The sequence below is a fragment of the Monodelphis domestica genome, chromosome 7 (genome assembly GCF_027887165.1).
Source record: "Monodelphis domestica isolate mMonDom1 chromosome 7, mMonDom1.pri, whole genome shotgun sequence".
NCBI classification, from domain to species: domain Eukaryota; kingdom Metazoa; phylum Chordata; class Mammalia; order Didelphimorphia; family Didelphidae; genus Monodelphis; species Monodelphis domestica.
Window position 1 is genome coordinate 183,981,811 of NC_077233.1, and position 27,326 is coordinate 184,009,136.

Genomic DNA, 27,326 nt, shown 5'->3' on the forward strand with positions numbered 1-27,326 from the left:
AAGTCATCCCTAGGTCCCAATTCTCTCATCTGTAAAACAAGAAGTTTGGGGTTCTCTGAGTTCCCTTCTAGCTCTGGATCTGTGAGCCAACATTCACACAACAAATTCATACGGGACCAGGGCTCAGAACTGCTGCCCTCTGATCTCTTTCTCTTTTCACTTAATCCAGTTGGGTTTCTTGGGAGAAGTCCAGTCCACTTTAAGAGGCCGTCAACTGAACAGCAGTGTAGACTCAGGCATTTCATTATGACCCTCAAGCTGGAAAGGAAGCCAGGCACTCTGGGAGGAGGGCCCATGCCACAGGCTCGGGAGAGGGAACAAACAGCCCTATTCCTCTGTATGAAATGAGGCTCCTGTCCAGAAAGCTTCCAGGAGGAACTGATCATGGCTCTCCAAGCCCCAAATGGGCAGCCCCAGAATCCCCAAATACCTCGGCTCATTTCAATGGCACTGCACCCTCTGAAGCACCACGGGCCTCTGAAAGCAGTCGGCGAAGCAGGAATTTATTTTGGAAGCTGATGTGTCAGGAAGAAATAAACAAACGGATTTCTGAACTCTCTAAAGCAGATGTGTTGGCTCAGAAAGGGAATACAGAGTCCCTTTCTCTGGGCCACAGGCTCCAGATTTTACATGGGAAAAGGCACACAGTCAGTGCCAGGAACAACCATTTGTGACAAAAAGAATCCAGATAATAGCAATAATTGACTTTCAGATTTCACTTGTAGGCTTGTTTGCAAAGCAGCTTACACACACACACACACACACACACACACACACACACACACACAAATACATGTAAATACACACACAACTGATCACAAACCAACTTGAATAAGGACTACCAGTATGATCGTGCCCATTCTACAGATGAGGAAAGTGAAGTTGATGAAGTGACTTGAGCAACAATGAGCCAGTTAGGCTGTAAAGGACTTGAACTTGGATTTCCTGTTAATCCAGCCCTGTAGCTACCCTACTTGGGACAGCTAGGTGGCCCGGCAGATACACAGTGATCCCTCACCTATTGTGGGAGTTACGTTCCAGACACCCCAGCAATAGGTGAAAATCCACAAAATAGCTGTGTTATGTTTATTTTATCATTTATATATATATATATTTAAAGCTTTATAAATCCTTCCCACTCTCCTATAAACCTTTCCCCACTTTTATTAACCTTTCTCACACTCTTATAAACATTGAGCCAATCAGCACCTAGGATACAGAACACAGCACTATGATTGGTCACCTTTGAGCCAATAGTGTGCCATGTACAATCTCACGTTGGCAAACTTGTGCAAGTGGTAGTGGTATACTGCATTTCCATTGTGTACAGTATGGTATTTATCCACAAAATCCTGTGATAGTGAAAACTCCACAATACAAAATTAGATTTAAAAAACAAAACAGCAATATAGTGAAACCATGATATAGAGAGAGAGGGACAACCATAATGCCAGACCTGGAGTCAGGTTCCTGAGTTCAAAACCAGCCTCTGACACTTATTTAGTGGTGTGACCCTAGGCAAGTTATTTCACTCTCTTTGATGAGCTGGAGGAGAAAATGGCCAAGCACTCCAGTATCTCTGCCAAGAAAACCCCAAATAGGGTCATAAGGAGTAGGACACAACTAAACCACCACCGCCACCACCACTCTACTCTACAACTCTCTGATGACAAAGATGATACTCAGAAAGTACTGTATAGATTCGAAGGCTGACCTTTACTTAGATCATCTCTTTTATGCCTCAGAACTCCTCTGGGAGATAAGCAGGGCAAGTGTGATTAACCCCAAAGGAGCACAGATTTAGAGTTGATAAGGACCTCAGCAGCCCTCACATCCAGCCCCATCATTGTACAGATAGGGAAACTAAGGCACAGAGACTTGCCCAGGGTCATACAGCTAGTCATTATCTGAGATGGGACTTAAATGTAGGCCTTTCTGATTTCTGCCCTCTGCCATATTGCTTCTCTTTTGCAGCATCTAAAGTAGCTTTTCCCATTTCACCTAGGATTCTGCCTAGTTTTTCTGGATCCAAAAGGCTAATATGATACTTTACTCTTTAAAAAAACAACAACAACTTTCTGTCTTAGAACTGATACCACATATTGGTTCCAAGACAGAAGAGTGGTAAGGGCTAGGCAATGGGGGCTAAGTGACTTGCCCAAGGTCACACAGCTGGGAAATGTCTGAGGCCAGATTTGAACACAAGTCCTCCCAACTCCAGGCCTGATCCTCAATTCGCTGAGCCACCTGGCTGCCCTGTGACACTCTATTCTTTGCAGAAAGTCACCATACTGCTTCTCTCTGAGATTATACAAAAAACAAACACTGGGATGAGCTCAACTCAAAAGTTCGTCTTCTCCTGAACTATTTCTGATGATGCCCCAAAGTCTATAATAAGACAATATGGCAGAGATGACCATCTGGAGCTCAAGGCCCAAGACACCTATGGTGGTCCATCCTTGTAGATAATGACAAACACCAGCAGCTAGGAAAGACCACTAGACCTGGAGTCAGGAAGATCCAAGTTCAAATCCAATTTCAGAAACCTCCTAGCTGTTTGATCCTGGGCAAGTCACTTAACCTCCATCTATCCTAGTTTCCCCATCTGTAAATTGGGCATAATAATGGTCAGTCAAGAGTTGGCCAAGTCTGAAATGGCTCAACAACAACAATGGCGCCTATCTCCCAGGATTATTGGGAGGATTAAGTGACATATTGGTAGAGCACTTTGATAACTGTAAAGTACTGGGTAAATTATTAATAGCTACTATTATTACTCTTATTTTTATAAGTGTAAGGTTCACATTTGATTATTTAAATTTATAGCCATTTGCAGTAGCATCAGCCATTGAAAAGAGGGGCCTTTGGTATCATGGAACAGACTTGCAAAGTGATTTCTATACAGACCACTTTCTTTTAGAAAAGAAATGAAGGCATGCTGCTGGAGGGAAGGCGTGTTGAGTGTGTTGTCACTGCCCAGCCAGCTTTTGGAATTTCTCCCTTCTCCCCTTACAAAGATATAGTTCTTATCTTTCTACCTAGTCTTTCAAAATGGTGGGGAGGAAAAGAAGAATCTTGTTGGATTCTTCTGGCTCACAGAGGAAGGCTAGCCAAAGAACAATCTTTTTTTTTTTTTAACACTGTTACCTTCTATCTTAGAATCAATACTAAGTATCAGTTCCAAGGCAGATGAGCTGGAATGGCTAGGCAAATGGGGTTGAGTGACTTGCCCAGGGTCACCCAGCTAGGGAGTGTCTGAGATTTGAACCCAGGACCTCCCAACTCCAGACCTGACTCTCGATCCATCCAATTCCCTAGCCACTTTAAAATAATAATGTTGCTTTTGTTATTGTAGTATAGTTGGTTTTGGTTGTCTGACTCTCTGTGACTCGGTTTGGTGTTTTATTGGCAAAGATATAGTAGTGATTTTACTATTTCCTTCTCCAGCTCATTTGACAGATGAGGAAATTGAGGCAAACAGGGTTAAGTGACTTGCCCAGAGTCACATAGCTAGGAAGTGTCTGAGGCCAGATTTGAACTTGGGAAGATGTCTTTCTAACTCTAGGCCCAGTATTCTATCTATTGCACCAAAAAATAATAGCAAACACTGAAATAGCACTTTAAGAGTTGCAAGGTAAGGGGAAGCTAGGTGCCTCAGTGGATTGAGAGCCAGATCTAGAAAAAGGAGGTCCTGGGTTCAAATTTGGCCTTAAATACTTTCTAGCTGTGTGACCCTGGGTAAGTCGTTCAACCCTCATTGCCTAGCCCTTACCACATTTCTGCCTTGGAACCAATACACAGAATTGATTCTAAGTCAGAAGAGAAGGGTTAAAATTTTGCAAAGCACTTTGTCTATAATCTCATTTGATTCAGAACAGCTTTGTGAAGTTGCTCAAGAAGCAAATGGTGAGCATCCCAATGTCTTTGGAACATGACAGTTCCATGGCCCATCTTGCTCTGAGCTCTCCCCTCTCCCCTTTCAACATGCGGAAGCCAGATTCAAAGCTGAGCTGCAGGGTTCCTAAGCAGCTCTACAACCTTCCAGCTCTCCTCTCCCGGGGTCCCTAATGCTGAACCTGGAAAATCTGGAGGTCTGGACTTGTAGGCGATGAAGAACTTCCCTTTCTACAGCTCTCAAGGGGTCTCCCACCTCTGCCCTTACCCCCAGGCAAGGGTGTGCTGCTGCTGGCTGAAACAGCTTCAGAGAGCCCATCATTAAATTTTCAGATAGAAATTGACAAATCGGGACTTGGTTCCTTGTTCTATTGATTGTCTGAACTCTGGATAGTGATGGAGAATATGTTAATCATGTGGATTAAATTTTAAAATGTATGCATGCTTTAAAAAAAAACAAACTCTTATCTTCTTTCTTAGAATCAATGCTATGTCTTGTATCTAAGGCAGAAGAATGGTAAGGGCTAGGAAATGGGAGATAAGTGACTTGTCCAGGAAGCATCTGAGGCTAGATTTGAACCCAGGACCTTTCTGTCTCTAGACCTGGCTTTTCAATTCAAGCCACCTAACTGCTGATTTTCCCCCCCAGAATGTTGATTGTTAAACATTGACCAGCACCTCCCATCCCCAAATGACGCTCAAAATATTCTAGAAGAAGGCTATGAAAATCAACTTACCTCAAAACTTGTGGCCTGAGCCAGGCACAACTTCCTCACAGATTCGGCTACATCAGCTACCTGGGTTTGGGTGGCCAGACCTTCCCACTCATACAGTAGATTGCTCACATAAAATTGTCCGTAATCTGCTTCAGAGACAAGAAGCATAAATAGAGGGGGTTAAAGGAACAGGTTGTGGAATAGAATAGATGATAGATAGATTAGATAGATAGATGGATGGATGGATAGATAGATAGATAGATAGATAGATAGATAGATAGATAGATAGATAGATAGATAGATAGATGGATGGATGGATGGATGGATGGATGGATGGATGGATGGATGGAAGGAAGGAAGGAAGGAAGGAAGGAAGGAAGGAAGGAAGGAAGGAAGGAAGGAAGGAAGGAAGGAAGGAAGGAAGGAAGGAAGGAAGGAAGGAAGGAAGGAAGGAAGGAAGGAGGGAGGAAGGGAGGGAGGGAGGAAGGGAGGGAGGATGGATAGATAGATAGATAGATAGATAGATAGATAGATAGATAGATCGTCTAAGCCCCCTCCCCAGCCCAGGATTCTAAACAAAATGATTCAACAGTGGGGGGAGTATAGCTTCTAGCCAGAAATCTTCTTTTTGAGAACAGGAGAGGGAGAAAGGAAGGAGAGAGGACAAGAGAGAGCTAAAAGCTGGGAGAATTCTTATGATCAATATAAAGTGCTTCATAGCCTACTAGAAGTACAAAGCAGGGACTACAGTCCACACTTGGAAATTTAGTATAGGGGCTTCCCAGGTGCAAAGCACTGGAATGTGGCTACAGACACAAATGAAGAAGCAAAGGCAGTTAGTTTCTGCCCTCAAAAAGTTCTCCTAATTGGGGGAGGCAACAGATAAAGGAAAATAGTGGCCATGGAGGGATATTCTGGTTTATTAAATTATAGGAAGGATCCAGAAAGCCTTAAGGGAGTAGATTGCCATGTTCTTTACAAAAGCAATGGAAGTCTGATCTCAGACACTTCCCAGCTGTGTGATCCTGGGCAAGTCACTTGACCTCCATTGTTTAGCCCTTATTGCTCTTCTGCCTTGGAACCAATACACAGTATGGATTCTAAGACAGAAGGTAAGGGTTTTATATATACATATATACATATATACATATATACATAATGGTATAGAAGAACAGACCACAGAACTCTGAATCAGAAGACTTCAGTAGGTATCTTGACTACAACACAGGTATTCCTTTTTATTGCAGTTTTGACGTATCGCAAGCTAGCGTAAGAAATTAAATGGGAATTTGGGAGGAGTTTTGTGGAAACTAAAGACGACACATGAAGTCCACCAGGCAACACAGAAAAAGCTGAGAAGCTCAGAAATGCACAAAATATATGTATAGTATCAACATATTTTCTCTTTTAATACCATAAATATGCTCAATTTCTCTTACTATAAACACTCCATAAAAAGAAAAAGAAAAAGAAGAAAGAAAAATTCAAATGTCTCTGGCATGGAGGGATGGCCAAAAACTTTGACACTAATTTTCTAGTTCATGGGGCTACTGTGCCCCCAAACCCAGCAATGAGGAAGGGATACTTGTACTTCCTAGTTGTAGATGAAGACAACTCCCTTCTCTCCACCTCTGACAGGTAATGTGATATAAAGGAAAGAAACTAGACATCCTGCCAGTAGAACTGGATTCCAATCCCACCTTCCCCCACTCATTAGCCATGGAACCCTGAACAAATCACTTCCTCTCATCCTTAAGTTTCTCACATATAAAATGAGGATGAGAACATTTGTGGAGAATTGGGGAAGGAACACCTAGTAAAATGTAACTCCTTGTAAGCACCTCAAAGACAGGAATTGTGTCTCAGACTACTTTTGTACATGCCTTTGGGTCTAGCGCATTTTTTTAAACTTTTTTTTTAATCCTTACCTTCCATCTTAGAATCAATACTCTGTATTGATTCCAAGACAGAAAAGCCTTAAGGGGTAGGCAATGGGGATTCAGTGACTTGCTCAGGGTCCCACAACTAGGCAGTGTCTGAGGCCAAATTCGAACCCAGGACCACCCATCTCTAGACCTGGCTCTCAATCCACTGAGTCACCCAGCTGCCACCTCTAGCACATTTTGTATTCCCTTGATTAATGGAAGGAAGCCAGGTGGATATAGAGCTGGACTTGGACACCAGAAGACTAAGTATTATGCCTCAATTACCTATTTTGTTGTTCAGTCATGTCTGTTTGACTCTTCATGACCCCATTTGAGGTTTTCTTGGCAAAGAAACTGAAGTGATTTGCCATTTCCTTCTCTAGTCCATTTTATAGATGAAGAAACCGAGGCAAACAGGGTTAAATGACTTGCCCAGGATCACATAGCTAGGAAGTATCTGAGGCTGGATTTGAACTCAGGTTTTCCTGACTCCAGGTCCAGTACAGTTTCCTCTGCACCACCTAACTGCAGATACTTACTAGCTGTGTCACTTCACTTCTGCCTGCCTCGGTTTCCTCAACCATAAAATGAGGACTCTCGCCCAGAGTTGCTGTGAAGATCAAATGAGATAACATGGAAAGTGCTCTCAAACTTTAAAATGCTTTATAGATGTTAATCACCATCATCATTATTATTAAATGCTTGATGAATTGAAATAAAAAGAGAGAATAGAATATTTCCATGAGTCTGATTTTCAGTAGAGACCTCTAACACAGTGAGTAGAAGGCAAGTCTTGCAGACAATAAGACCTAGGTTCAAGTCCTACCTCTTACACATACCAAGTCCATTCACTTATTTCCCAGCATCCCAAGCAAATCTTTCCAATTGAAAGTTGCAGATGAGTCGGTCATCCGCATCCATGGAAACACGTTCCACTCCAGGAATTAATAAATTTAATAATTTAATTAACTAATTAACTTAAAAATTAATAAATAAACATTAATAAATCCATATGAGTAGGAAAAGAAGATACCTTAAAGCTAAGTCCCATTTCTGGATTTTTCTCTAGAAACCAGGGTCCAGTTTCAACCCAACGTGGCCCCCATCTTGCTCGCATCCACCATTGTAGACAGTGACGTCTTCCTATTCACCTCTGAGGCTAAGCTATATGCTAACCATTTGTTAAGTGGCTGCTCTGCTGTCAGTCTTCAATGGAACCCACCCAGCGAATGAGAGACCCAAGACCCCACGTGCTTCCATTCACACCCAGGATGGGGGGGGAGGGGGCAGGGGAGAGAGCAAGAAGCTGGATTTTAGAGTCTCCGTGGGAAGATTTTTAGCTCCAGGTTCTTCCCCAAACAAGGAGTGTGACTGTTGCCTCTTATCCAGCAGGGACGAAGGAGTTCCCAAACCCCAGATCCTCCATGAACAAAAGACAGAATATTAGTGGGCATTTCCACACAGACATAAAGAAAATGTTCTAGCTATCCCGGTCAGGCTCTAGGAAGATAAATAATCGTTTTGCCCAGAAAAGGGAAGCAGAGACGTTTTTGATCCTAGTAGGAGAGCATCTCATGGCAGCACGGTTCTTCTTGCTATCAGGTATTAAATAAAGAATCCTTGATTGACGCATTGATAGGACCTTAATTGGTTAAACTTCCTCATTTTTACAGATGAGGAAACTGAGTCCCGGGTGATTTGCCCAAGATCATAGAGGAGAGTATCTGAGGTTGGGGCAACTAGATGGTGCAGTAGATGGGGTGCTGAGCTTGAAGTCAGGAACATTCATCTTCTTGAGTTCAAATCTGACCTCAGACACTTACTAGCTATGTGACCCTGGGCAAGTCACCTAACCTTGATGGCTGCCTTAGTCCCTCATCCATAAAATGTGCTGGGCAAGGAAATATCAAGCCATGCTAGTGTCTCTGCCAAGAAAACTCCAGAAAGGAGTCACAAAGAGTCCAACACAACTGAAAGGACTGAACAACAAAACCTCCTGGACTAGGTCAGACGGGATTGCTTCTGATAGTCTTTGCATCTATCCCCAGGGTTTAACATGGTGCCTGGCATTAAGGACTTCATAAAATGCTCATTCATGGCTTGACTATTGCTCCAGAGCTAATGATCTTTCCACTACCCTACACGGCCTCCTTGGTGCTGAGGACTTCTTTTATTTTTATTTTTAATGAACCCAAACCAGATTCCTGTTATTTCCTCCTATATCCATCTGTCCAATTATAGTCCTGTTCACTGGAACAACAGCCAAGCACCCTACTCTTTTTCTTTTTCTCTTCCCTATTTATTTTTTGTTGTTTGCTCATTTTCTCAGCCTTTTATTTTTTTTTACTTCTATTTAGTTATCTTAAAGATGGACTCTTTTTTTCAGGTTAGAGAATTATACTCTTAAACTTGTTTTTTCTTGTGGCTACCCTCTTCTCTAGTTCTGTTTTTTTTTTAATTTATTTTTATTGTCATGCAAAACATAATTCCATATTGGTCATTGTTCTAAGAGCAAACTCATACATAACAAAAATCCTTTTTTTTCTTTTACAATGTTCAATAATAGCGCTGATAATGGGCATCCTTGTTTCACTCCTGATCTTATTAGGAAAGCTTCTAGTTTATCCCCATTGCAGATGATGTTGGCTGATGGTTTTCGATATATACTGTATTATTTTTAGGAAAGGTCCTTCTATTCCTATGCTTTCTAGTGACTTCCTTTTTATTTTAAACAGAACATTCTTGCTTTCTCTACCCCACTCCCAACACCTGAGAGTTCTTTTTTCCTTTTTTAAGCTCAATATTCCAACCTCCTTTAGCTGTTTTCCATCTGCCATGGCCTCCTGAACCCCAACTCTCCTGGCCACCCTCCCACCGGATGCCCCCTCATTTGTCGATTTCCCTTCTAAATTGCTGGGTTGTGGTACAGTTTTAGAACTGTACCTTCAATCCTTTTTCTGTTCTGCTTTGTCTGTAAAAATGTTCATCCTCTTTGGTGTTTTAAATTCAAAAGTAAAATGAGAAATGAACTAGGGTGTCCAAGAACAAACTTAATCCCAATGGGTTCTGCGCCATCAGACCTGAAGAAATACATATGCCGGAGACAAACTCAGCTGAATGAGGAATCCTCAGGGGAGACAGAATAAGATAGGTCAGGAATGATGAGGCTGGGAAGAAAGAATCCATGAAGAAATGGGACAAAAATGCAATCTTCTTTTCCAGAAATTGGAACAAACAAGTTGATTTCATCATTATTTACAAGGATGTCCTGGCCAGAGACAGAGGAAAGAATGACAAGATCTCCACCACTCTTTCTTGGGGAAGGAAAATGGGATTCGAGTACATGTGAGCAAGGGCAAAAAACCTGCCCCCTGTCTGGATGTGGGGAGTTACCTTTGTTGGATGGAGCCTGGGGCTTCATGTGCAGCAGACTCAGGGTGGACTGTGTCCTGGTCTCCACACCATTCCCTTTCTCAGAGAAGGGTCCAACCACATCAGACTCTGTGCATTTTGTCTCCTCTAGCAGACCTTCCCGGAAACTCTGGTAGCATTCCACCTTTGAAACCAAGCTCGGCTGTGAGGACTGAGAAGGAAGAGAGGAAATACATCAGAGACAAAAAAGAAAAGAAAAGAAAAGAAAAGAAAAGAAAAGAAAAGAAAAGGAAAGGAAAGGAAAGGAAAGGAAAGGAAAGGAAAGGAAAGGAAAGGAAAGGAAAGGAAAGGAAAGGAAAGGAAAGGAAAGGAAAGGAAAGGAAAGGAAAGGAAAGGAAAGGAAAGGAAAGGAAAGGAAAGGAAAGGAAAGAAAAGAAAAGAAAAGAAAAGAAAAGAAAAGAAAAGAAAAGAAAAGAAAAGAAAAGAAAAGAAAAGAAAAAAGAAGAAGACTTGAATAGAATGAGGACCCTGACCCAAGGCACTGAGTTCCAAATTTAGGGACCACTGTGGCCCAGAATGATTTTGGTGAGAAAGACTTCTCATTGTTCCATTATCATATCCTGTGGGTATTGGGATGAATTAATCTATTGAATTTGGGGGTAGATGAGGCAGGAGGGGAGCATAGAAAGGAGGAAGGAGAGAGCTAGATGGCTCGGTGGATAGAGAGCCAAACCTAGAGTCAGGAGGTCCTGGGTTCAAATCTGGCCTCAGACACTTCCTAGCTGTGTGACCCTGGGCAAGTCACTTAACCCCAAATGCCTAGCCCTTACCTTCTGCTCTTCTGCCTTGAAGCCAATATTTAGTATTAATTCTAAGATGGAAGGCAAGGGTTTAAAAGAAAAGAAAAGGGGAGAAAAATCTCTGAAGGGAACAATTATAAAACTCATATTGGAACAATTCCTGAAAATAGGTTGTGTAATGATTAAGTACAATTCCAGCAAACCAGTGACCTCCAGACAGAGAGATGATAGACTATGGGCTGAAGGGTAAAACTTAATAGTTTTTCGTCCTGGTCAATATGAGGATTTATTTGCTTTTACATTTTTCTCTTTTTTTCAACAGGAAAGAATGGGAAAGAGAAAAAATAGAGTTTTGTTCATTGAAATAAACTTAATTTTAAGAAGGAAATAGGTTGTAAGGTTGATATGTGCATGTAGGTTCTATAAAATCTATAAATGTATATGCATCTTTGATTAGAGAAGAAGTATGGTAGGATAGCAAGACCCTGGAACTCAAGGCAAGGGGGCTTTGTCTTAGTCCAAGCTCTGCCACCATGTTATTCTGTGACTTTAGAGAAGTTGCTTTAAATCTCTGGACCTCATTTCTCTTGTGTGGCACTAGATAGAATACTTGACTCGAAGGCATAGAACATAAGTTAAAATCCTGCCTCAGCCATTACCCATGTGGCTCTGGGGAAGAATTATCATTCCCTCTATACCTGTGTTTATAAAATGGGGAGGTTGGACTAGATGACCCTGAAGGTCCCTTCCAACTCCAAATATTTAATCCTAATAATTATAGATAATAAGGTAGGATGGAGGTCTATGGGCCTTTCCAGCTCAATGGGTCTACAATTCTATGATTCTTCTTCCATCCTTTCTATTTCATAGTCCTGAATGAGACATGGGAGAGCACTGTGGTTCATCTAGTGTAAAAATACACTAGAACCCCTCCTCAAAAAATGGTGCTTATGGGGACAGCTGGGTAGCTCAGTGGATGGAGAGCCAGGCCTAGAGATGGGAGGTCCTAGGTTTAAATCTGGCCTCAGACACTTCCCAGCTGTGTGACTCTGGGCAAGTCATTTAACCCCCATTGCCTAGCCCTTACCACTCTTCTGCCTTGGAGCCAATACACAGTATTGACTCCAAGACAGAAGGTAAAGGTTTGAAAAAAAATGGTCCTTATTATAAGACTATTGGGATCTTGAACTGGTCCCCAGGGCTTATCTCATTTTATCCTTAGGTAACTTAAGTTACAGAGGCATTGAACCTATCAGCCCCTGTGGGGATGGGAATTGGGACCAGATAGAATGGATAAGTACTATCTAAACCACTGTCCAAACAATGGTTGATCTCAGAGTGAGCTCTGGATTCAACAGAAGGACTTTGCTGGCTGATGAGAAACAACACATTCCTTCTTCAAAAGTTCCAAGGTCTAGCTGTGTGATCCTAGGTAACCATGTTTGCTTAACTCTTACCATTCTTCTGCCTTGGAACCAAAACTAAGTGTGGATGCTAAGACAGAAGGTGAAAGGTTTTGGTTTTTGGTTTTTTTTAAGTCCCAAGAGTCTAGGTTAGGACTATAATGCAGATCAATAATACTTACTGTCATCCCTGGAAGAACCTCTGACCGAAGAAAAGTAAATCCATGGTGTCGGAGAGAACATTGGGTTAAGTCCTTTGTCTTCAGGAGTCGGGAACCTTTTCGTGTGTATGTGGTAGGGCATTTTCCCAAGACATCGATCTAGAGCCAAAACCCCAAGCCCATGAGTGATAACAGAATTTCTGTCTCCTTCTCCCTATCTTCCTTTCTTTATTTTTTCTCTTCCCCATTTCCTTTCTTCCTCATTCCTCACTATTCCCTTCCAAAACACATCTCCCTCTTCCATGTCTTCCCTGAATTTCTCATTTAGCCCTCATCCTCTCTGAGAAAGATTGTGTGGCTGGTGTTGCTCAGGTAGGGAATCCAAGCTTAAAATGGTCCTTTCATTTCTCCCAATTTGATTAAATCCACCCAGGTTTCTCCTAGTGCAACTAGAAGGCTTTGGGGAAGCCAAGACATGGCATGTAACCAGACTCACCTCATCAATGGTTTCGGGAATGGTGGTTCCAGGGCTGCTCTGAAGGAGACTTAAGACACCACGTTTGATGTTTACGACCCAGCTTGGATCTCCTTGGTGGGGGCAGACCTTGGGAATCTTTCCATCACGAAACACAAAGGAAAGTGGGAACTTTTCCAAAGTCATCCTACATGGAACCAAATAGAATTAAACTGACTTTTCTCCACCCCAGTGAAGCAGGCTGGAGATCATAGGATCATAAATTAAGACCAGGAAGGACTCTTGGAGGTGATGCGCCTAGAGGACAACTAGGAGCTTGGCTTTTGTTTCCAATCCTCTTAACACATGAATTTCACACTTCCTCTTTCCAGCTTTATTCCCTACAGCAGCCCTTCCTCTCTTGTCCTTCCACCAGGGTTTCTTCCCATCATTCTCTCTCAAAACCCTTACTCTTTTCCTTTCGATAACTCCTAGGTCTATTTTGAGGAAGTGGGATACAATGGGGGGGAATGAATTTAGGGGGGAAAATCTGATTTCAAATCCCACTTCTTCCACTTATTACTTGTGTGACTCTGGTAAAATCTCTTGGAGCCTCAATTTCCTTTTCTAAAAAACAAGGAGACAAGATGGCCACTAAGGACTTAATCTGTGATTTCATATTATAATCTGTTATTTATGTGTCTCCTGCTCTCCTATCTTCCCTGTCTCCTCCCACCCTCCCAAGAGCACTTCCCCCCCCCCAGAATTTTTAAGCAGTTTAGACCCTCTTGGACAGCAATGCCCACTAGGTCTCAGGTCACACATCTTTGCCTGTGCTGGGGAAACACTAATGGAGTCTGACCACCCAGAATAGTGAGTGTCACTCTCTCTCAGCTTCAGGGAGCCCGATGTCTTCCGTCCCTGTGACTTAGCATTTCTGATGAGGGGCTCTGGACAATAGACATCACCGCCCCATTTGAGCGGTTCCTCCCTGAGCAAGCCTTTGAGCAGAGGACCCATCTGCCCCCTCAACATTCCCATATCCACAGACAAAAGCTCTAACAAATGAATTTAAAAGAAAAGAAAAAGAGAGAGAGCTGGAGAGATGAGGAGAGCCGGGGTTGGGCCAGCTCTATTTGACTCTCAGCTTTGAAATAACTGTCTCCCAGGCTTGGGGGAGGGCTGGGAAGCTGGTCAGCGGGACAATACCAGGAGATTACCAGGCTTGGCCAAGCCAGACAAAAGATTGGCTTGTCTTGAGAATGAGAGAGAACCTGTTCTCTAGAGAAATCCCCTCTCTAGGAAATGGGTGGGATGAGGAGACGCACAGGCTTTGAAATGATGGCTACTTCCCTCTCCATGCGGTTTCTCAGGTTTACTAGAAGTGACCATGAAGGCAAGAAACCAAGCTGGGCAAAGAAAAGGTAAAGATGGAAGATACTGGTCAGAGAGCCACTGAGCAGTGTGAAAGTGTGCTAAGCACTGCGTATATATCGAGAAAGGCAACAGACAGGTCCCACCTCACAACGAGCTCAAAGCTCTAACGTACAGACCATTGCCAATCGGCTTCTGTGGAGAGTTTCCACACGACAGATTTCCTCCATTACTGAAATCCCAGGGCTAGAGCTATATAAGTAGCCAGCTGTCCTAGACCTGGTCTACACTGCCCAGTTTTAGAGAAGAGTGGGGACATGAGCCAAGCCTAAGGTTTAAGTGATTCAGCCTGGATCTCTGGGATGAGAGCATAGAAATGAAGAGTTCGAGGGGTAAAAAAAGAGCAAATTCCTCATTTAGGCACGAGGCTATCCTGAATCCATTAGCCTGAGGGGCCATTTTATTAGGGAGAGGATGAGCACGACACAAACCCAGAAGTGATTCTGTGTCATTTTACACAACACATAAAACATTTTCAGCATTCAAGAAAAGATGGGCAATAATTTTCTTCCACCAGATGAGAGGCAAACCCATTTCTCAGCACCAGACTCCTTCATGTAAGTTCTTGACTCCTATAATACCTTGCCAATCTTCATTAACCATTTTTACGTTTGGATTATGATCTTTCACACACACCAAAGTAGAAAGACAGTCCTCGTTTACAAGATCCCCTCTCCCCACCTAGACACCTAAACAGGGTTTTTTCAAACCACTCGAGGGCTTTACTAATATGCAGAACCCATGTGAAGACATTTTAACCCATATAAAAATAAGATTTTCCTTCTGTATTATAAAATGTACCAAACAATTATGGTAGACCTATTATCCTATGGTTAAGAAACACATAAATGGACATAGAATACCAGCTGTTGTGGCAATTGTTATGTAAATAAAATCTTTAATAGCACAAAAGATAGTGAGCTCTTAAAGGTAAAGCTCATGGCATATCTTATTGCTTTTTCTTTTTGATAATTTTTTCCAGATTATGTCAGTACAATTTTTTTAATTAAATTTTTAGTTTTCCTCCTATTACATGTAAAAACAATTTTCTTAACATTCATTTCTTTTAGCTGTGTGACCTTGAGCAAGTCACTTAACCCCCATTGCCTAGCCCTTACCACTCTTCTGCCTTGGAGCCAATACACAGTATTGACTCCAAGACGGAAGGTAAGGGTTTTAATAAAAAAAAAAAAACATTCTTTTTTTTTTAAGTTTTGAGGTTCAAATTCTTTCCTTCTTCTCACCTTCCCTTACTCCCTTCCTTCCCATCTCCCTACATGAAATGGTAAGCAATTTGATATAGATTTTACATGTGCAATCATGTAAAAAAGTTTTCCATTTTAGTCATTTTGTGGAAGAGATCTCAAATTTTAAAAAAGGAACAAAGGAAAAGGAAAAAGGAAATAAAGTCTTCATTCAAACTCCACCAGTTCTTTTTCAGAGAGGGGATGACATTTTTCATCATGAATCTCCAGGATTGCTTTGGATCACTGGAATTGCTGAGACTAACTAAGTCATTCACAGTTGTTCATCAAGAAATATTACTGTTGGGGGAAGCGGGGTGGCTCAGTGGATGGAGAGCCAAGTCTAGAGATGGGAGGTCCTGGGTTCAAATTTGACCTTAGACACTTCCCAGCTGTGTGACCCTAGGCAAATCACTTGACCCCCATTGCCTAGCCCTTACCACTCTTCTGCCTTAGAGCCAATACACAGTATTGTCTCCAAGACAGAAGGTGAAAGTTTAAAAAAGAAAAGAAAGGAAAAAAAGAAAAGAAAAGAAAAAAGAAAAGAAAAGAAGAGAAGAGAAGAGAAAAGAAAGAAAAGAAAAGAAAAGAAAAGAAAAGAAAAGAAAAGAAAAGAAAAGAAAAGAAAAGAAAAGAAAAGAAAAGAAAAGAAAAGAAAAGAAAAGAAAAGAAAAGAAAAGAAAAGAAAAGAAAAGAAAAGGAAAGAAATATTACTATCACTGCATACAATGTTCTTCTGGCTCTGCTCACTCCACTTTGCATCAGTTCATGTAAGTCTTTCTAGATTTTTCTAAAATTATCCTACTTTTCATTATAGTATTCCATAACTGTCATATACCACAACTTGTTCAGTCATTCCCCAACCGATGGACAACCTCTTAATGTCCAATTCTTTGCTACCACAGAAAGAGCTGCAATAAATATTTTTATACAAGTAGATCATTTTCTCTTTTAAAAAAAATCTCTTTTGGATAAAGACTTAGTGGTGGCATTGATGGAACAAAGGATATGAACAGTTTTAGAGGCCTTTGAGCATAAATCCAAATTGCTCTCTAGAATGGTTGGATCAGATCCCAACTCCACCAATAGTGTATTAATTTCGCAATTTTCCCCCATTCCCACCAACATTTGTCATTTGCCTTTTCTGTCATATTACCCAATCTAATAGGTATGAGATGGTATTTTTGTTTTAATTTGTATTTCTCTAATCAAACATTATTTAGAACATTTTTTCATATAACTATAGACAGGTTTAATTTCTTCATCTGAAAACTGCCTGTTTATATCCTTTGACCATTTATCAATCTTATGTCTCTGTATTCCCTGGTAGACTTATTTCTTTACCTCAGACTCTCTGATTCCTTTATGGGCTCTTCCTTGGATTCCAGGGAAGACTTAATTTGGATGTCTTGGAGCTAAGATGGAAATGTTGTAAGTTAATATTTTCTTGAGAGATACAGTGATATTATTCAGTTATTAAAGATAATATATTTAACTTCTATTTATCTCAGGTGCCATGTTAAAAGTGTCAGCACTCCAATTCTCAACTTGGCTACTTAAAAGCAAGATCATTTTCTTTTCATGTAATGGGTCAGTGTAGAACAGTAGAAAGTGCACAGACTGGCTCTGGAGTCATAGGACCTGGATTCAAACCCCTGCCCCTCTGGCACTCGTTACCCATAAGACTTAGAGTCTTGGGGATCAGTCTCCTCATTTTTAAAATGCAGGGGTTGAACTTGACGACCTCTCAGATTCCTTACGGTTTCAAATCTGTAAGCCAGCACTTAGTACAGAGCCTGGCACATAGTAGGCATTTAATAAATGTAATAAATTGACTTTCTGTTGTTGCTCAATTCTATTTGACTCTTTGTGACACCGTTTGGATTATTTTCTTGGCCACGACATTGAGTGGTTTGCCATTTCCTTCTCCAGCTCATTTTACAGATGAGGAAACTGAGGCAAATGGGGTTAAGTGACTTATCCCAGGTGTCACGGCTTATAAGTGTCTGAAGCCAGATTTGGATGCAGGTCTTCCTGACTCTGGGCCCAGCACTCTATCTCTCCACTGCATCATGCAGCTAACTTCCTGTGGTCTTCCCCAAACTTAATATTTATGTGGATGTGGACAAATCACTTAAGTTCCCTGGGCCTCAGTTTCCTCATCTGTCAAATGATCTGGAGAAGGAAGTGGCAAATTCCTTCAGTATCCTTGTCAAGAAAACTCCAAATGGGGTCACAAAAAGTTGGACATGATTGAAAGAAGACTGAACAACAGTAACATCTCTAACAAATAAAGAACATGTCTCAGGAGTTACTGCTTCTGCCTATCTCCATTGGCTTTAGTGTGGTCCTCCTGGGAGGATGCCCCAAAGACACTCACCCACAATGCCATGCGGCACCTGCTGATAGCATCCAGAATCACCAGAGCCTCCAGGCCCACACTGCTCTTCCAGGTCCCAGTGGCCTGCAGGGAGGTGCTGCTGCTGGTGGAGTACCGATAGCTGTACCGGGCGCCTTTGGAGAAAGAGAGTCCTCCGGGACCTGGGGAACAGGAGAGAGGCAAGGGCCATCTTGAATAGAACCCAAGTAGATAGCCTTAACCAATCCTCGCCTAGTATAGAAACCATGGAACACAGAACAGGGATGGAGCACGAGAAGGGACTTTAGATCATCATCGAATCCAAAGCTCTCACATTCACAAGTCGGGAAACTGAGGAACAAAGAGAGGAACTGATGTGGTATGTGTCAGAGCCAGCTCTTGGCTTCTGGCTGTCCAATTCAATTCCACAAACATTCAGTGTCTGTTTTGTTTAAGGAGAAATGTAGCCATAGTGCAGACTCTGGCCGCAGAGGCAAGGACACCTCTGAGAGGTACTGGCTGGATGCCTACAAGCAAATCACTGAACTTCTCCATTCTGCAGCTCTCTAAAAACTACTGTTTTAGTGGAGAAATGGCCAATCGAGGCTGGGGAAAGGAGCCTCCTGGATGGTCGTTTCAGATTATAGATTAAATATATATAATATATAATAAAAAATATAGATTATAGATTAAAGCAAAATAAACTATCCTCGATACTATACATGCAAAATTAAAACACAGTAGTAAGTGCCTACACTCCAGGAGCTTATGGTCTAATGAGGATGATATATCCACAGATCAGTCGAAAAACATTATTAAGGGCTTACTATGGGCTAGACACAGTGCTAGGCGTCTGGAGTGTAGAGGAGGGGGAGAAATAAAGAAAACACAAAAGCAGTCCCTCCCCCACAAAGAACGGACATTCTAATGAGAGACAACATGTCTATGAATAGTTAAATACAAGATACCTGTGGAGAGTGTGGAAGGGGAAGGTGGGAGCCTGGAACAGGGAGCCACTCCAATATGTGTGGTACAAGGGAGAACGTGATAGATAAGGGCAAAGAAGGAATTCCGAAAATTGCAAAATTACAAGAAATTTTCAATATTTGCCCCTGGCCTCAACTCAAGTTGATGATGCTGTGGATAGAGTGCCAGGGCTGGAGTCAGGAAGACTCATATTCCTTAGTTCAAATCTGGCCTCAGATGCTTACTAAGCTGTGTGACCCTAGGCAAGTCATCTGACTCTGTTTGCTTCAGTTTCTTCATTGGAAAAATGAATTGAAGACAGAAATGGCAAATGTCTTCAGTATCTTTGCCAAGAAAATTCCAGAGAAGATCACAGTCAGACATGACTGAAATCACTGAATAAAGACAAAAGACAGGAAAGGTTTGATCCAAGAGGTAGTATCTGAAATCTACTTGAAGAAAGAATTTTCAAAAGGTCGAAATATGGAGGTGGTACATTTCAGACAGGAAGGATTAGCCTGGGTGAAAGCAGAGAACATCTTTCACATAAGGCTGTTGAGGAGGCAACTGGCTGGTTCAGTGGTTGAAAACCAGACCTAGAGACAGGAAGTCCTGGGTTCAACCTGGCCTCAGACACTTCCTAGCTGTGTGACCCTGGGTAAGTCACTCAACTCCCATTGCCTAGTCCTTTCTGCTCTTCTGCCTTGGAACCAATATTTAGTATTGATTCTAAGATGGAAGGTAAGGGTTTTAAAAAAAAGGTAGTTGGGGGCAGCTGGGTAGCTCAGTGGATTGATTGAGATCCAGACCTAGAGATGGGAGGTCCTGGGTTCAAATCTGTGTGACCCTGGGCAAGTCACTTAACCCTTATTGCCTAGCCCTTACCACTTTTCTGCCTTGGAACCAATATACAGTATTGATTCCAAGATGGAAGGTAAGGGTTTAAAAAAAAAAGGTAGTTGGGGGCAGCTGGGTAGCTCAGTGGATTGATTGAGATGCAGACCTAGAGATAGGAGGTCCTGGGTTCAAATTTGACCTCAGACACTTCCTAGCTGTGTGACCCTGGGCAAGTCACTTAACCCTTATTGCCTAGCCCTTACCACTTTTCTGCCTTGGAACCAATATACAGTATTGATTCCAAGATGGAAGGTAAGGGTTTAAAATTTTTTTTTTATTTAAAAAAAAGTTAGTTGAAGTTCTGAGAAGATAAAAGTATAGATTTAGGAGAGGAAAAAAAAAACAAGAAAGGGAAAACACTAATATAGGAAGCTTAGAGAGTAGGGGCAATAGAAGGGAGGTTCCAGATAGTTTAGGACCTCAGCTGCCAGAGGGAAGAGTTTATATCTTACCCGATGGTCTATGAGGAAAACCCAAAAATTTTCAAGAAGGGAAATGGGCATGATCAGTCTTGTGTATTAGGTAGTTTATTTTAGCAATGAAAAACTAGAGGCCAAAAGATTAATTAATGAAAGACAAGATAAATCCAATAGCATTGGGTGACAGTACTCTTCAGCCCACTGGTCCTTTACCACTGAAGTCCTTGGCACTGCAAAATGATTCAAAATTATGTTGAACCAATATGATCTATTGGTGGAAATAATAATCAAGATGATGAAAAACATCTGCTCTAGACCTTTTGATCTGACTTACAGTTAAAACCTTTATCATCCCCTATTAGAACACAGGTTCCTTAAAAACAAGATTGTCTTACTTTTCACATAGTAAGCACTTCATATATGCTCTTTCATTCATTCATTCTTGTAATAATCTAGTCAACAAGGGGCAGCTCGGTATGGATGGAGAGCCAAGCTTGCAGTCAAGAGGATCTGGGTTAAAATCTGGCCTCCAACATTTCCTAACTGTGATTCTGGGCAAGTCACTTCACCCCAATGGCTTAGCCCTTACCACTCTTCTGCCTTAGAACCAATACTTGAGATCAATTCTAAGATAGAAAGTAAGAGTTTAAATAATTCATGCAACAGAAAATAATAAAAGTCTGAGCTAGGAGAGTGTACGTATGAATGGAGAAGAAGAGCTATCATGGAGACAGGTTCTCTAGATTATAGCAATTAATGGTGGAGTTTGGTGGAGAAAGAAGATTCAAAGATACTTGTGAAATCTGGTGCCCAGAAGGATGCTGCAAAGATGGCGCTAGGAGGATGGGTGGGTCTCAGGGAAATATGAGCAAGTCAGTCTTGGGCATGGAGATATCTAGTGATATCAGAGCTCAGAAGATGACATATGGAATGGATGAATGTAGATTTAGGGAGTTATCTGAGGAGAACCAATGACGAAAGCCATGTGTGAGGATCAGGGTTGGCTACCTCCCTCACTCCAGGGCAATCTTGAGCCAATAAGATACAAGTCAGGTAAGTCGATAAAGCTTCTATTAAGCATTTACTGTCAATAGTTACAAAGTCTATCACAGTCTCTCAGCCTCAGTTTCCTCATCTGTAAAATGGGGGTAATAACAACACCTACCTCAGAGTATTAGTGAAGATTGAACAAGATAATATGTCAACCCCTCTGCAGATCTAAAAGGACTATAAAAATATAGGTTATCGCGCACTATTCTTATAAATAATACAGTGCTGGGCTTGGCTATAATACTGAGGACACAATTTGGGGAGCCCAGAGACTCTGGGACTCTCCATCTAGTGGGAAAGGAAAAAGATAAAATCATGAGTAATGATGACCACTTCTCTACATAGAATACACTTCTTCATGATGTATTCTTCAACAATATCAACCGTGATCCTTCTTGATATTTTTTATCTGGATTTCTGCTTTTCAAAGCCCTTTCACAAACATTACGGCATCCAGTTCATAACAAGTAGCCACTTTTACCCTCTCAGGCCCTCGAATGCCTTATTTGCAAAGTGAGGAATTTAGATTATGCGGTATCTAAAGTCCCTTCCCACCCCATGTTATGTTGGACTCAAAGACGAACAGATTTGGCATCCAACCCCTCCTCAGACCTTTAGTAGCTATGTGATGCTAGATGAGCCTGGTCCCTTCTTACCTTTCCAATCTTCTCATACTTTCCTCTCCTCCAAATACTCTCTGGTGCATCCAGATTGGTTTATTTGCCTTTCTTCCCCAACACAACCTTCTTATCTCCCACCTCCGTGCCTTTGCCCTGGCTATATCCCTCTGCCCATCATGCTCTTCCTCATCGCTTCGGCTTGTTGCCATCCACTGCTTCTTTCAACAATCAGTTAAACTTCAGCTTCTTTAGGAGTTCTTTGCAGTCTCCCCAGTCTCTTCACCTTTTCATCTGAGACTGCTTTCCATCTATTATATGTATATAGGAACATATATCCATATGTATTTGTACATATATATAATATATGTGTTAATATCTCTTCTGAGGGCAGGAAATATAGTTGTGATTTTTCCCCTTCTTAATATCCCCAGTGCTTAGGACATGGCCCCTAGCACACAGTAGGTGCTTAATAAATGCTTGTGTTGGTGATTAACTCCTCAGTTTTGCTATCTGCAAAATGGGGCTAATCATAGCCCCTACTTTCTTTCGCAAGGTTGTTGTGAGTGTCAAATACCGTGTAGAATGTCCTCAAAAGTCTTAGTGCCGTTCTGAGCCAAAACTTCTGAGACACCGTTTGTGTGAAGTCCTTCACAGATTTCAAAGTACCATAGGAAGGTGAGCGATTGCTATGATGATTCTAGCATACAACCTGGTCAAGTCTATGCAGCATCCACAGCCACAAAAGATGAAGTGAACCACCAGAAAGAAAAGAAGCTGGAAGGTGATGGTATATGTGTGGAGTGGTATATTTTTAAGCAATTTGGAGAAACATGGAAAGATTTGTATAAATTGGTACTGAGGGAAACAACAGAAAATATTACATATAATAACTACAAGAGGGAGGCAACTAGGTGGCTCAGTGGATAGAGTGTCAGGCTTGGATGGATTAGGGAGGATCTGGGTTCCAATATGGCTTCAGATACTTCCTAGCTGTGTGACCCTGGGCAAGTCACTTAACCCCCATTGCCTAGTCCTAGAACTTGCCACTCTTCTCCCTTGAAATGGATACTGACAAAATGTAAGGATTAAAAAAAAAATAGAAGGTAGGAAAAAGACAATTACTATAAGGAAAAGGAGGCCAAGCTTAGACTAATTGGAAATCCAATCGCAGAGGACTACTTGGGGCAGAATGCTGTGTGCGATGCCAGATGCTATCATTCTATTTTTTAAATTTGTGGTTCATTGTTTTTTCTTTAATGCAAGAAAGAATTCAAAGTGGGGGGTGGTGAGAAAAGGAAGAAGAGGTGAGGTGTTGTTTTTTTCCTTCAGAAATGACTCTAGGGACCACAATTCCAAGAAAGCAATAATGATTTGTAGTACCCTCTCATGAAACATACACCGGACAGAATGGTTATGGTCAATGCAGAAATTTGGTTTGCTTGATGATGTATATTTGTTTAGAAGGTTTGGGGGTTTTTTATGGTAGGGGAGAGGGAAAGAAAATAAATATTTGTTCATTGCAATAAACTTAAACTATGAAAAAAGAAAATATTTGAATTTTTAAAAATAACAAAATTAAATTTTCAAAGAAATAACTGTGATATAAAGACATAAAATACATTTTGGAAAGAAATAGTCAGGGGGCCAGAATGAGACATGGCCAATGCTGAACAGAATGGACATGGCCAATGAGGACATTTGTTTTACTTGGCTATGCCTTTTGTTATAAATGTTTTTGCTTTATTTTTTAAGGTGGGGGAAAAAAGAGAAAAGAAATGCTCACTGACTGCAAATTTTTCTTAATTGAACTACAAACAAGAAAAAATTATTTAAAATTTAAAAATAAAAAAGCAAAATTCATTTTAAAAGAAATAAATGTGACATAAAGACATTAAAAAAAAACATGTTTTGAAAAGAAATAGTCAGAAGTCCTGGATGGGTGTCAGCAGTCACAGCAAGATAGGTTTTCACTTCATTTCATTCTCTCTTTTGCTTTATTTTTAATACTTTATGAATACATGGCGTACAGAATGGAGATGGCCATTTCTAAGGCTTGGATGGCGGTAGCCACTCTCTAGAAGAGACCTGACAGATACCCTTCCCAGATCTGAATACAATCCTGCCAACTACAGAGGGGATGTTAAGTGAGACAATATTTGTAAAGTGTTTAGATCAGTGCCTGGCACGTAATAAGTGCTATATTCCTTCAATAGTTATCATCATCATCAACATCACTATTATTAAACTGAGAAAGAGAGGGAGAAGACGTGAGGACAAGGGAGAAACCCCCAAACCAAGTCTAAGTCTACAGGGCTTGCTCAAGAGCGACTTTGACCATGCACTCACCAGCACACTCTGTCATACAGGAGGCTTCCTGACCTGGCATCTCTGGAGAATCTGAAATAATAAATAAATCCAGTGAGTTGTAGCCCAGCCACAAAGAGTCCTTGTGAAGTTTCAGGTGTAGCTCCCATGCCTTTGGCTTGTAGCAAACTTGAAATACCACCTCCAAGTGCTTTTAGCTAGAGTCCTGCCACCCCAACTTCTCCATCCCCCATTTGCGGCAGAAACAGAGCTCTTCTATCTTCAGCAGCAGCACTGGTGTTCTTTGAGTGCCCTTCCAGGGAGACCCCATCCTGCCTCGTGACCTGCCATCTGGATGCATGTGCCCCTGTGCTCCATCCTGCAGTATGGCAAGAGAACTGGATCTAGAACCAGAGGACCGTGATTATTTACTCACTGTGTGATCTCGCCCAAGTCTCTAATATCTGTTTCTTCATCTGTAGAATGGGAAGAATTGGACTAGATGGCCCTGAAAGTCTTTTCCATCTCTAACCTCTGGTCTTTTGATGGTGATCCTTGGAGTGTGAGTTGGTGTAAAGAGGGTGCTGTTTCAGCTTTCTCCCTCTAACAGGAGAAAGGCAAAGCACAAGTAAAGATGGCCATAGACCCTTCGCTCTTAAATATGTCGGCATCAGGGTTTTTCTATCTCATCAATGACCTATCCTCCTCTGCCTGCCCTGTAGAAACAGTCCCAAGTGGGGTGCCAAGGAGCCAATTCTTGATATTGTTAAGTTTTCAATGTGATCATTTCCCCTTTGCCAATCAGCAAATGCTACAAACCAGAGCTTGATTTATTATTCTATTGATGGTCTAGACTTAAGAAAGTGATGGAGAAAATGTTAACATACGGACTAAATTTAAAAGTGTGCCCTGCGTTTTCTGAGAGCAAGTTGGTAAGCATTTATCAGCACACGTTGGACTTCCTATTTATACAGGAATCACTTGGCACCGGGAGCACAAGCTTCTCCCTCCTCCATCCCCTTTTAATCTAATTAAAACCCTAGTTGCCTTTCCTTTCCATAGGACAAACATAGACACTCATGAAACATTTTCCATTCTCCAAGAATAGGGCTATAAAAATGATGGTACTGCTGGGGCTTTGTGCCAGGGTGGGAAATGAGAAGGACAATAGCAGGATGGTCACTTGGTATGCTTCCTTCCCAATCTAGCTAAGTGCCCCAGGGTCCTTCATCTTTCTAGTGCCCACACCCCCAGGTGAACCTACTCCTATCTCTGCAACTTGGCTCAGGTGCAAAAAAATGGCTGTTTATAGTTCTGCCAAGGAGTAACCAAAAGTTTCACATAACAAAAGGCAATGGCTGCAAATAGTGGCTGAATTTTGCAGTGATTTTAGTGCTTTCTGGAATTTCAATTCTACATTCAAGAAAAATGTAACTGTTTATGAGTACTTAAAAATACCAACTTGAGTTCTTGAAAAGTTATTTTTGCTTATTAACTGAGAAAAAGGGGAATGAAAAAAGCATTTAACAAAGAACTCTTTCCCCATTCAATACATCATTTAAAAAGGCCTTTAAAATAATCAAGAACTGTAGTGTTTCTGATATTCTAAATGTTTTGATCCAAACTAGTTCTTTCTTATTAAAGAAAAGCTGGTGTTTAATTCATTGTCAAGAGGGGATAAAATCACATTTTACCATCACATAGTTTTAGTCCATCTGACTTCTCTTTGAAATAATATCTTCCCTCCCCAGGACACCTTAGATGGAGTCTGTATGCCAAATTAAACACTTTTATAAAAGAGCCAGCTTTAAGCCTTCAGCTGCATAAAGGCCAAGTATTTTCCCCCATTTAATCATATCTGCTCTGCTACTGAGAATCCCTGATGGAATGGTCCCATAAGAATTTTCCCATGAATTTTAAGGAAAAAAAAAAAAGCAAAATCCTCTTCCCCTAAGGTAGTGAAGACTGACAAGCCACAGGAATTCTAAAAGCACTTCCTCTGTTTTTCCATGTTGATGAACTTTTCAAAAAATCTAAAACAATCACAGATCAGTCCTTCAGTAATCATATTTAGCAAATCAATCAAAGCTAACCCACTCAAGGTTTCTGTTTGTTTGTGCTATCATTTTTTCCAGGGCTTACTGAATTTTCTAACCCAATCTACCATCCCTCAGACTTCAGAAGTAGACATCCCCCATATGCAGACTCAAGAAATCAATTACACAGCTCGGCTCTCTCCAGGGTCATTTCGGCACCAGATTCCCTTTGAGGTGACCTGGATGGTTTAATCCATTTCCTTTCAAAGCTTGACACCCATCAGAGGGATGGCTTAATAGCTTCAAAAATCCAGTTTCCAAACACAGCCAGCAAGAAATCATTTCATTGCCCTAGTGTTGAGGGACTGGTGCTGGGAGATGCTTTCCCCAAAGCTCCCCAAACTCCCCCTCATCTCCCCGGCTCCCCGGAGAATGCAGCTGGCTTCATGAAGATGAGACACTCTGCTTCTCTGACATTACCAGGAAAAGCATCTCCCCCTGGCCTCCCTCCTCCCGTTTCACAAGCCTTTGGTAAGTTGCCTGAGGAGGAAGAGGAGGAGGGGGAGAGGCATTCCAAACTCGGCACACTCTTTAGAAGGCGTTTTCCCAGCAGAAGGTGGGTGCCCAGCAGTAGCATCACTCTGGAAGTAGGGGAGAACACCCAGAACTCGAGCTGTTCTGACTGATCGGGTACTTACTCCCTGGAGTTGCCGCCACCACAGTCCAGAGGAAGACGAGAGCCACGAGCCCCATGACCACCAGGATCCCCTCCTCAGCCCAAAGTTAACCAAACATCAGCTCCAGCTCTCAAAGGCAGCACTGAGCTGGCCAGTACTGAAAGGACACTTTCTTTACAGACTAGCAAGGCAGGGCTTCATTTCTTAGCCCGAGGGGTGTGGGGAGGGGAGGGGGCTTCAGGAGGAAACTTGCCAGCCAATCAGAGCCCTGTGATAAAGTTATAAGCTCCCCCGCTGAAAGGAGGGGTGGGGAAAGGTGCTGACCAATGGGAAAAATCCCCCCTTCCTAAACCTGGGAAAAGAAGGTTTTAGCTCCTTGCGCCTGGCAAGGCTCACAGCCCCTAATGGAACTACTAACCCACTGGGAATGAAAGGCAATCATTTTCCCTTTCCCAAGCCTCATTTGGGGAAGGGGCAAAGCAAAAGGAGGGACTGGCTCAATGGAGCAACTGTGCAGAGGGAATCATGGACACAGTTAGAGCAAGAAGGGATCTTAGAGACCAGCAAATCCAATCCTCTTATTTTACAGATAAGG

General features: G+C 41.8%; 1 protein-coding gene across 1 annotated transcript; it reads right to left on the reverse strand.

Annotated features, from left to right (window-relative positions):
• Positions 1–2,443: 2,443 nt before the first annotated feature.
• LOC130455595 (vitellogenin-like) lies at positions 2,444–26,893 on the reverse strand. Its single transcript, XM_056806294.1, has 9 exons — positions 26,753–26,893; positions 24,061–24,111; positions 17,784–17,944; positions 16,748–16,818; positions 12,768–12,933; positions 12,293–12,430; positions 9,929–10,118; positions 4,632–4,756; positions 2,444–2,485 (listed from the first exon to the last, which is right to left on the reverse strand). The coding sequence occupies exons 1-9, from the start codon at positions 26,805–26,807 to the stop codon at positions 2,444–2,446; spliced, it is 999 nt and encodes a 332-aa protein (XP_056662272.1). The 5' UTR covers positions 26,808–26,893.
• Positions 26,894–27,326: the final 433 nt, after the last annotated feature.

Bases quoted from the DNA above. Each gene is read 5' to 3' on its own strand.
- LOC130455595 (XM_056806294.1), bottom strand. From the start codon at position 26,807: ATGGGGCTCGTGGCTCTCGTCTTCCTCTGGACTGTGGTGGCGGCAACT. The intron at 16,819-17,783 runs GTGAGTGTCTTT...TTTCCATCTTAG, and splicing joins GGTGCCGCATGGCATTGTGG to CTCCAAGACATCCAAATTAA. The intron at 4,757-9,928 runs GTAACTCCCCAC...TCTCTGAAGCAG, and splicing joins CCAGGCTCCATCCAACAAAG to ATTACGGACAATTTTATGTG.